General features: G+C 40.5%; 2 protein-coding genes across 2 annotated transcripts; one reads left to right on the top strand and one right to left on the bottom strand.

Annotated features, from left to right (window-relative positions):
• The first annotated feature begins 1,780 nt into the window (after positions 1-1,780).
• LOC121053532 (STOREKEEPER protein-like) lies at positions 1,781-5,357 on the top strand. The gene is made up of 2 exons (XM_040520697.1): positions 1,781-2,717; positions 4,999-5,357. The coding sequence occupies exon 1, from the start codon at positions 1,870-1,872 to the stop codon at positions 2,710-2,712; it is 843 nt and encodes a 280-aa protein (XP_040376631.1). The 5' UTR covers positions 1,781-1,869; the 3' UTR covers positions 2,713-2,717; positions 4,999-5,357.
• Positions 5,358-5,499: 142 nt separating this feature from the next.
• Positions 5,500-8,602, bottom strand: LOC102715185 (soluble inorganic pyrophosphatase 6, chloroplastic). Its single transcript, XM_006649016.3, has 5 exons — positions 8,147-8,602; positions 6,608-6,708; positions 6,329-6,510; positions 5,762-5,860; positions 5,500-5,682 (listed from the first exon to the last, which is right to left on the bottom strand). The coding sequence occupies exons 1-5, from the start codon at positions 8,527-8,529 to the stop codon at positions 5,590-5,592; spliced, it is 858 nt and encodes a 285-aa protein (XP_006649079.2). The 5' UTR covers positions 8,530-8,602; the 3' UTR covers positions 5,500-5,589.
• Between the last annotated feature and the right edge of the window lie 3,015 nt (positions 8,603-11,617).

Here is an 11,617-nt window from a genome sequence, read left to right as displayed (position 1 = left end):
TAGCATCAAAGATAAATATTTGGTAGATAGAAACAGGTAAGTAAGGTTCGAGAAATATTATGTTGGCATTATCTTTTTATGTGAAATAAGTTTTTTTATATGTCAAATGATGCACCACTATAAATATTTTTTTAATCATGGAAGGATATGTGCACCTTCTGATAATAACAAACCACAAACACACCCAATGAAAACATTACTAGTAATTTTACTTTGTTAAAAACTATATGATATACTTTTGAACATAAAAGAACTCATGTAATAAATATTTTATAGGCATTGTACGATCAATTAATATTTGATTTACATATATTTTCATGTGTTGTAAAGAAACACAATAAAAATTGTTTTCAAACTCATAAAATACACTTTGAATTACGTGTAATTTGAGAGTTGTAAAATTTTTTTACTCATATGATATATAGAAAGGTCAATAACCTTTTATTTTATTATAAGGAAACAAAAAATTGTATTGAGTAAAAGTCATGTTTGTATAAAGAAGCTTTCATTGATTTTAGCATTACAAAGATTAAATTTCATGATAGCATTAAACAATATAAATAATTAGATAATTAAAAATGTCATTGCAACGTGTAAACTTGATCTTACATTGAAAATATGTAATTATGTTGTATGGCAACCTACGGTTAATTATATAAAGCTGAAATATTCTCACTACTGCCTCTATCCTAATATAACTATAGATTTCCGTATCGTTTGACCATTCATCTTACTTGAAAAAATTATAAAAAAAATTAAAAAATAGTCACACATAAAATATGATTTATGTTTCATTATCTAACAACAATAAAAATAATAATCATAATTTTTTAAAATAAGATGAATGATCAAACGTTAAATATAAACTGTGTAAAAGTTGCACTTATTATACGACGGAGGGAGTATTAATTGATACTTTGCTGCTATTTTATTAGAGTTTGTTGAGATAATCAACATAAATACTTTATAGTCAGACAATTTCGAATATTTGATTTATATGATTGTATTTAAAAGAGTTTAGGATATTTTATTTATATTACTAAATTAAGACGCAACATTAGCACATATATAATACTAGTCTAAATTCAAACCATCAAATTAATTTCTTCGGGATGGTTGGTTCTGCGCGTACCATTGGGTAGCAAAATAAATAAAGACTTTCTTTTCTTTTATATGCTAATTTTCAGTTAATCGGTTTGCACAGCAAGAGCAGATTCAGTAAATCAAATCATGCACTGTGGGTCCCATGTTTCGCTGAACAGTTGTACACTGATTCATCTGTGGATGCCAAATTTCGCTCCCCTAGCCTTTTTTTAATGCAATGTTATATTGCAAACCTCAAAAAAATAAAAAATATAATTATTACAGGAGGACGGAGAAGAAAGCGGGATAATGAAAAAACCAAACGATGTTTACGAACGAAAAATAATTCAAAAACTTTTTTATATGTATCCCAGCGACTAAGAGCTGTAAAATAAGCTTTAGCAAAGAAAAGCTTTAAATCAATTTTTAATTAAAAAATTAAAATTAAATTTTAAAGTGAAAAACGAAGAGAACAACTGCCAAGCCTACCATGATTTTCAAAGATAACTTTAGAGAAAGGCACACTCCTACACGCTCGAGCGTACTGATGCGGATGCGGATGCGGATGCGGATGCGGATCACGAGAGACGGCCACGGCGAAACCGGGCTGACGCGCACGGTGCACCGGAGCACAAGCCAGAAACCATCGGGCATCCGTATACAGAGAGCCGCGAACAGTGGCAGGCAGATCGAGCATTCCAATTTTCCCAAGCTCGCCCAGCGCGGCCTTCCCCAGAGCGCGACCACGCCACGCCGTGCCGCGCCGCGCCGCGCCGCGACGAGCGGATGCCGTCCAAGCGGCCGTCCATGAGCGCCATGGACGCGGGCGCCGCGCCCGCCTCGCCATCATCCCCTCCTAGGTCGTCGAAGAAGCGCTCGTCCCGCCCCAAGCCCCGCGCGGGGGACGCCCGCCACCCGGCCCCGAACCCTAGCCCGCCCCCTGCCGCCGCCGCCTCCTCCCGCAGCCGTGAGCGCGAGCGCAAGCGTAGGCAGCGCGGCGCGTTCGCGGACCCGGCCGCCGCGGTGACCGCGCCCGCCGGCGGCGCCGTCCAGAAGCTCTGGAACGACGCCGACGAGGTCGCGCTCCTCGCCGGCGCCGCCGCCTTCCGCGCGCGCGCCGGCCACGTCCCGCGCCTCCCGGACATGGGCGCGCTCTTCGACTCCATCAGGGGCTCCCTCTCCCCGCACCTCGACCAGACCAAGGTGTACTACAAGCTGAAGCGGCTCAAGAGCAAGTTCCTCCACGCGGCGCCGGGCGCGTCCGCCGGCCCGCACGAGCGCCGCGTGCGCGACCTCTGCGCGAGCGTGTGGGGCGACGACCTGGAGCCCCTTGCCGAGGGCGACGACGAGGCGGGGGCTGACCAGCCGCGCACTGTCCCGGACGCCGCCGCCATGCTGCCGGTGCTGACTGAGATGCTTGATGAGTACTGGAAGACCGATGGGCGGGCGCTGTCTGGGGTGTCCCTGGAGAAGGGGTTGTCACTACTTGGGACCGAGGAGGCGAGATTCATCGAGGGCAAGTGGAGGAGGCAGCTTGATTCAGAAATACAAACACAGATGCGGCGGCATGATCTGGCCAAGGAGGTCTACGCCTTGCTCATGGACGCCATCAAGGGCCTCGGGCCTTAGCCCGGGTATGCATCTGCACGAGTAATTTATCGTAAATTTGCTATCTGCTTCACTGGTCTTAACTTTTTGCTGGAGAATTCGTCTGCATTGCGCAGTCTATAATTTTAGTTTTCGATCAATTACAGTACTAGAATTTATGCATTTTACTTGGCAATTGATTGTTCTTGCTGACTGTTGGGATACGATTGTGTGGTCTGTCATCTGTTCACAAAGTAGCAAAGCAAGGACTGAAATATCAAGCAATCATGCTCCCTGTAGCATGATGAAAACAACATCTTATCAGCGGGAAGCAAGCATTATCAGCTTGATTTTGGTTTCTATGGCCGAGCAAGCCTAGAGAATTTCATAGTCATACTCGCTCTATGTATTCTTTGCGTCAACCCTAAGTAAATCTAGAGATCAACCTGCATTATAATTGACTGCAATACCTCAGTTTTTATGCACTGCTAGTCTGTATATCACATTTATGATTGGATAGATTTTGAAGATGAAATAGTGGTGTGAAAGGAGAACTTGGAGATGAAAGATGATCAAATTATGCATAACTCCATACACGCTCCCTCTATTTCAAAATATAAGACGCCTTTTGTTTCGTTAGGACAGTGGTTTGACTAAAGATTACTCTATGTCTCTATCAAGATATAATTTTTATGAAACAAAATTGATATCATTAGATTTATGTTGGAAAGTACTTTCTTATGATTATACTTTTGTGGCACATAAGTGTTATGTTAATAGAGTAATCTTTGGTCAAACCCTTGTCTTAACAAAACAAAATCACTCTATATTTTGAAATGGAGGGAGTATCTAACAACCAAATACATCACATGCTATAAGTCATACTATGACAACCTCAATTAAGTTGTCAAAAACAATAACCAAGCCAAGCAGTCTCTTTGCTTATACTTTTTCCTTGAGATGTATCAGACAATGAATTGATGAGAGGTCACACACCCTGGTTATCAAGTGAACTTTAAATAAATCAGTATGATTTTAGAAGGAAAAAACTTTCTAGTAAAGCATGTGCTTCCACTGCCTACAATATGTCCTAGGAATCGCCTAATAAGTATCCCCATGACATGTAGAATTCTGCCATGTATTTCTATGTTGGTTTCTTGGCTCTGGTAGGAGTAAACATGAACTGTAGGGCCAGTTGGTCCATTGTTTTATTAAGAGATGACCCCACTAAAATATGGGATAGCAATAATTGATCCCCCAGGTCCACAGGGTATATATTTTCTGTCTCTGCTACTTGGCTATATCATGGGCACTGAAAGACCAGGTACAGAGCTTGGTTAAGGAACTGGCTCAATGCTTTACCATTTTTGCACTGAAAGGATACAAAATTATCAGAGAAATGCATGTAATAAACAGCAGACTCAAATAATTAGACATGGGTTGATGACTTGTAGAGATACACACTTGAAGATAATTAGATGATGAAGGCCATGTATGTAGTAGTAGTAGTTAGTGTAGTAGTACATAAAAGGGTGTGCTGAAAGGAAAATTTCGGTACTGAGCACCAAGGCAGTAGGCACCACTTGGAAGGACAAACTCTTCTCATTCCTCAACAGGTTTTATTGTGTGGAGTGTACTTTAGTCCTTTATGGGCATGCTGCATGCAGCTGAACGCTTCGTTTGACACCTATAGCAAAGGTGATTCTTATTTCGTCTGTCAAAGTGTTCGAGCACTATCCCAGGTTTTTTAATAGAAGAATTGATTATTGGTTTCTGTCTAACTCATTGACGATCTTTTTAGCTTTGGTTAATGTCCTGGAAGCACGATGCATTATAGCCTCCATCTTTTCACTTATATTTATGCTCATAAGCCAATATTTGAATTTTAAGACCTAAATTTGGAGTTTTTTTTCCTCGTAGTTTATTTTCTAGCCTTTGCTTTTAGATCACTAAGAACACGTATATAATAATTTTATCCATAAATTAGTTTTTAATCATTAATAAGTCATTTCCCCTATATGCTTATAATAAGCAAAAATATGTTATACTATATCTTCATTTATAGGATGTAATGTGGTTCCCCTTTTTGACAATTTTTTTTTAATCTTTTATACACGAAGTACCTGCTGCATGCTGGGTATTTCACAACACTGTGGTAGTCAAATTTGTTGAGCTCAGCAGCTCAATGCAGGTTCTCTGTGTTTGGTGTACTACTATTGATAAGGATCTAACTTCATTGCGCTCTCAGCGTCTCAGATTACCTTATCTCAGTCACATTGTTCACAAACTGAGCTAACAATCTAACATTAGTTAACGTCCGTTTTGCAGGTACAAGGTGATGAGTTAGATAGAGCTGGGTCTGGGCACATACATCTGCCATGCCTTTCTATAGGCTGATCGAACCACTGTACTCGGTTGATGATTGACAAGGCCAAGAATCAAGTGGGGCTATTTACGACTGTATCAAATATTTTAGGTTCATAGCTGTTACTTTTGCTACTCTCTCGTCAGATTTAGATGTGAAAATGGTTTAGTCGCTTAACCTGTTTGTGAATCGTTTGCTAACGTCTGTATCTGTGATATTAGTGCATTTTCAAGTGTAATGCGCAACATCTCGATATTTGTTACTACATTGTGTGGGAAAAAAACAGTTAGCTCATCTTGCATAATGATTATATTGTTGAAACTATATTTACTTCTAACGGATCATTCACTGTGTAAAACCTGTTCCAAACATAACCGCTGCTCAAGAACATTCATTTTCCTTCTGAAAAAAAAAAAAAAAAACTTGCCCAAGAAGCATTATTGTCACACAGTTCACCAAAAGAGTTCAGAAGATGAAGTAGCATGTTTATAGCTTATAAAACAAGCTTTTGGTACATGACCAAATGAATCTGATGGATTCTCATGGACAGAAGATTAGGCTAGTGAGAGCTCTCCGGCAGGGATATTCCTCTTCACCAATTTCTCCCATGATTCGTTGGTTTCTTGTATGACCTTCAGAGCATATTCCTACACAAGAGAGAAGAATACCATTAGAATGGAAGCATATCCTCTATGTTTCAGGATGACTGAAGAAGGTCAGGCTTACCTTGCTTGTCGGTTTGTTGCCTAGACCGAATCTGTTTGCAGGCTTACCGTCCGGTATCTTGTAGTCTCTGAACCAATCTCTGATGGCAGTCAATGTACCCTGAATAGGTAACGTAAAACGTCCGGTTAAAGAACTTGCACAATAAAGAAGGGGCGAAAATTAACTGCGTTAGCAACATTTTTAAGCCTGCATGTGTAACAGATCTAAATTGCAGAACTCATTAGAATCTTCCAAGCGAAAAAACCTAATAACCACAGCCCAAAAAAAAAAAGCTTCAGGGTAGTGCACTTGTTACAGAAAAAAGTGTGAGGCAACTGGGGATCTAGGATAACAATTATAACAAGAGTAGCATCCTTAGCCAAGCCATTTTATACTGTCAGGAACGAAAATAAGTTTGCTAAAAAAATGCTTTGCTCAAAAAAATCCTTAGCCAAACTTAGAATTTAAAACAGAAAACAATTGTCATTATCTGGGGGGGAAAGCCTACATTCCATCAAAGAGAGAGGCAATGTCAACCTGTGAAAAACAAGGACAAACATGGAAAACAAAGGTAGACAGTATTCATACCGGGAAATGCTTCTCAACATCATCCACATCATTCACAAGAGATGCTTTAGGATCATCCAAAGAAATGGCCACAATTTTCCAATCAAGCTCCCCCTCGTCAATCATTGCTAAAGCTGCCAAGGGTTTCACCTTAAGAACATCTCCAATGTTAGCACGTCTTTCACCAATCTCAACAACATCAACTGGAAATGAAGGCCATCAGCAAAATAGGTCAGAGTGGCTGAAGATGATATAAAGAACCATGCCTGCCGAATACAGAAACACTGAAATGTTTATTACCAGGATCATTATCCCCAAGTGCTCCTTCAACATCGGTGTTTGCAAAAGTTGGGTCCTCCCATGTTTGGGGAAATAATCCATAATTCCAATTAATGTTGTACCTGATATCACAGATAGTTTCAGGATAAATCATGCACAAAGTTCATAAACAGGGTTTTCAAAGGCAAGATGTCATCAACAAGGACAGTAACGGCATCAAATCAACTACTTGCCCACAAGCAAATTTCACATGTTCATACCATCTATAAGGGAAAAAAAGTAAACCATTCCATAAAATATGTACACTAATCATCTTCAAAAGGACTGAAGTGGAAGTAACAGAACAGCCTTGCATTGTTTTGAATAAGGAAGTGTATGTCGAAACCATGGCTGCAAGGTTGAACTTGAAAGCAGATGCAATTCAGACCTTATAGCACAGTTTTGGTGACAAGAGCGGGACTGCCAAATCTATTACATGATAAAAAGAAGGCTAAAGATACTCATCACGTTCGCTCCAAGGTCCTAGAAATTACCATATTAACTGAATAAAAAGTAAGACCTATGCTGTTTATCACAGTGGGCCCAAATTATAGAAGTGTAGATTGATTGATATAGTTGTGTACAAAATAAAATTGTATTCATAGAAATAGAAACAAGAGTTACTACCTCCGTTTTATATTGTAAGACTTTCTAGCTTTGCCTAAATTCATCAATTAATGAATGTATATAATTTATATATATGTCTAGATTCATTAGCATCCATATGAATCTAGGCAAGGCTAGAAAATCTTACATTATGAAATGGAGGGAGTATATATCAAATCCAATTCTAGTTTCGAATAAATTTTAGTCTTGCTTAAGATGGATATAGGGTCTACTATATTTAAGAGTATTCCCACAGTAGCGAACCACAAGACTTTCAGTGATTCCACCACCAATCATGGGAGAAAAAAGATCTTGAAGGAATCCCAAAAGTGCATAAGGTGGCGGCAGCTACAATCTGATATTGACAAAATTCAAGCAGCCCATCTTTTTCATACTGAAGAAAGGTCCCACAAAAAAGACACAATCTCCTACATTATTTCCCCTGTCCACCACAAATATAGTAAAGCACGAATTTCTGGTATGAAAAGAGTTGCCATTCTATCCTTATGGACCAACCTATAAATTTCAGTCACTCAATATAACAATTGAAACAGACCAATTAAACTCTGGAATACACTAAATTTATTAATAAAAGCTGATGGAGCATCGTAAGAAAATAAGGTTATGATTGAATAACAAAAACTTAATGCGATGCAACAAAGCCAAGAATTTCTAGCATTCTCAAAAACGAACATGAACAGCACAGACAAACATAAAAGTTACATTTGCAAACTAATCATGGCATCCTCTTGCTGATGAAGATCTTACAAGGCATTATAAGTTAATTAAACGTCCATTTATGACTCAATTTGCAATTCATCCGTCCAATTTTAACACGAAAGGCACGATGTTTTAAGAAGAAACGAGCATAAACTGACACTTAGAATACGAATTTCCTCGGTTTGTAGTCCTTACGGGTAGTATCGGAGGTTGCCCTTCTTCGTGTCCTGCTTGATGGGCGTGAAGGACTCGTCGGTGGCGACCTCCATCTTGGCGCTGCTCTCCTTGGGAATCTCCACGACGAAGTGGAACACCCCGTCGCCGGCGCGCAGCGGCACGTCGTGCCACGGCGACACCTTGCGCCCCCCGCCGTCGACGAGGAACACGCGGTAGTCGAGCGTCTCTGGCAGGCCCTGCTCCTTGGGCCGGAGCTCGGCGGTCCTGAGGAGCGCGGTGGTGGTGAGCACCCGGCGCTGGAAACGGACCGCGGTGGGGAGGCGGGCGTTCCGTAGCCCGACTCCCGCCAGCCGCGTGAAGCGGGTGGCTGCCGTAGCGGACGCCGTGGCCGCCGTCGCCATCGTCGAGAGCTCCGGGGGATCGCTGAAGTCCGCGGCGGGCGGCGGCGGCGGCGGCGGGAGACTGGAAAGTGGGAGCTCTCCGGATGACGAGGCGAAGGGTACTAGCGGTTCGCGTGGTGGCTAGCTGACCGGGTGGGCCCCACGTGATGTGGTCGCAGACGAGATGCGGATAGATCGCGAAGGATTGGTGGGCCGGGCCGGATCACCTGGCTCGCTTCATGAAAGATAAGGCCCGGCTCATGAAAAACTGGGACGATCACTATGGCCCACCACTTACACAATCGCTGGAGTACGGCCCGTTTAGTTCCCAAAGTTTTTTCTTAAAAACTTCATATCGAATCTTTAGATATCTAAATAAAACATTAAATATACATGAATATTAAAACTAATTACATAGTTATGGGAAAATAGTGAGACGAATATTTTAAGCCTAATTAGAACGTGATTAGCCATAAGTGCTACAGTAACTAACATGTGCTAATGGCGGATTAATTAGACTCAAAAGATTCATCTCGCGGTTTTTCCAAGCAAAATCTAATATTTATTTTATAATTAGACTACGTTTAATACTTCAAATATATGTCCAAAGATTTGATGTGATGTTTTTTTTACAAACTAAACAAGGCCTAAGAGTACACATGGAAGCACTCGGAAGATGATTGTTTTGCATATCAGCCCTCGTATTGTGTCGTATTTACCTTTCCAGCCGAGCATATCTCAAAGCATCCGTCCTCTTCAAGTCACGCAAAAAATATCGCTTTACAAAACTCACAAAAAGTTAAATAATTTATATTTAAGAAAACCGGTTATTTTTTCATAGGTTTGTACCGTATCATTAGTTGTATGCCATTTTTTCTATGAGCTTGAGCATCTCACCATCAGTTGTATAGACCTATGCCTTCTCAGTGATCTAAATTACAAGCCCTGTTCTAGTTCTGCTGATGTTCTTGATGCTGGATTTGAAAGGTCTTAGAATGATAGAGTAGAATGATGCCTCCATAGACTGGGTTAAATTTCCAACCATGGTGGAAGATGGAGGAACTAATGTACCCTCACTCGGAAGGCAAAACATTGTGGAGATCAGTGTCTACTTGCTAAAGCATGGACGTTTGGTGTCACTGTCAGTGTCGCCGGAGCCAAATCGAATGGAGCCTAGCTGGCGAGGACACATCGTGTTCTTCGTGTGTCCACTGCAAGATCGGATCTTGTGGGTTTGGTGATTACTTTTGCAAGCTGATCGAGCCTTGTCTGAAACATGTGTAGGCATGCATGGTCAGCATGTAGGTCTTTGGCTCTTCGCTATGAAGAAGATGGGTCATGGGCCAGTCTATTCCATGTCCCAATTACTGTGCCAAACGACTTCCAGGTGATGGAGAGGAAGCACATGATGAGACCTTTGTGTGTGTGTGTTTGACATGACATGATTGGCTTGGTTTATATGGTTAGCAGCAATCATCTATCATCTTTTTTTTTTCTTTGGGCTCAACAGTTCTCAGCAAAAACAACTTTTTAGTGCAGTAGGTGAACTGGCAAAATCAGTGTTTAGTTTGATGATGTGTGCTTGATCACAACATGTGAGCGGCTTTATTAACTGCTTTTCTTAGAGAAATTTCAGCCGGGACATGAATACATGATTCATAAAAAAAGATCTTATCCTTTTTAGGAAATCTGATTGGTCTTTAGCTTTTGTTTCTGAATTGTACTACTGAATCCCCTGGAATATCTTTATGATTTCAGATAATGGATCATCTTACCTGTCCCCCTGCAATTCTATAAAATTTGATTTCCTTGACAATTGACAAATGCAAATCCTATGTGCTGGCCTCAGTGGCCTGGGGAAATAACTTTGCCCTGAAAACCTTTGTGCCTAAATTGTAATACTGCGTATTACAGGTCAGTGTCCTTTTTTATTGTCTCTTTGAAGACTGCCGTAGTCTCAACTAATGATATGAAGTCCTGTACTTTTTCACATGCAATTTCATACCAACTTTTTTGTAAGTAATACAGGGCAGGTGCTTAATTATGAAGATGACAACTTATATAGACTTTACAATTACAATGATGGGACAAACAGACAATAGCAGATGACATCATGGGCTAACTCTCAGTTTATGGATATTTGACTGCATTGGTTGATAGCTTCACTCCCATAATATTGTTCTAGTATTTTGTTCAAAAAGATGAAATATTATGCAGTATGGTTTCCACTATCAACTGATTCTTGAAGAATTTTTTTGGCAAAGAGCATTAGCCTCAGTGCTGGTTGACTCTGAAGTCCAGGGGAGAACGCTGCTAATTGTAAAACCAGCCAAGATTTTTTTGGGGAGCACCAAGCAAAATCTGGAGTAGTGTTTTCCTTAACCACCCTAATGGCCAAATCAGTAAGACAATATGGATTGCCGCAGTATCAACGACAGCTAAATAAGTCATTATCGCAATTGCATTATTGCTTTATTTGTGTATATATATTAAACAGCTAGGCTCTCTTAGTAAATTTCAAAGTGTTTCGCGATTAATTCCTTCTGAACTGAAAATATTAGAGAGTTGATTTCAGGTAAAGAATCAAACCTAACGTACTTTACCATTCATTTATAATAATGAATTAAGCAGCGTATCTGCTTAGATAAGCTGATTGTATGCCCAACGGATAAGATACAGCAAAGAAGGATGAAGCTTTTTTTTTTCTTTTCCTTTCCAACAAAAGGGGGCATTTTCGTGAAGACAAAGCAAATGCAGATATTCCAGAACGCATGATACAAGTGTCCAATAGCTCCAAATACATAAGAATGTGCTCGATAGCTTAATCTAATGGAGCATCTCAAAAGCCTCAAATCATTGCCGCAGATGACATCACCTTCTGCATTAAGCACTGGGTTTCAATTGAATATTTGCAGGGAGTGACAAGGTTAGCATTACCCTTTTCTTTTGCAGGGAGTGAAGGTTAACAATAGCCTTACCTCCATTAGTCTTCCTAAAATACAATGCCGACCAACTCAAGCCATTCCATCTTTTCATTTCCATGCAAATTTAACAAATCACAGTGTTTTTTTGTTTGTGTTGTTGTTTCAGTGATGTCCATATGGTGAAG

The sequence above is a fragment of the Oryza brachyantha genome, chromosome 2 (assembly GCF_000231095.2).
Source record: "Oryza brachyantha chromosome 2, ObraRS2, whole genome shotgun sequence".
NCBI classification, from domain to species: Eukaryota; Viridiplantae; Streptophyta; class Magnoliopsida; order Poales; family Poaceae; genus Oryza; species Oryza brachyantha.
The sequence above is the reverse complement of the archived record's forward strand: the minus strand, read 5'-3'. Positions and strand labels throughout refer to the sequence as shown.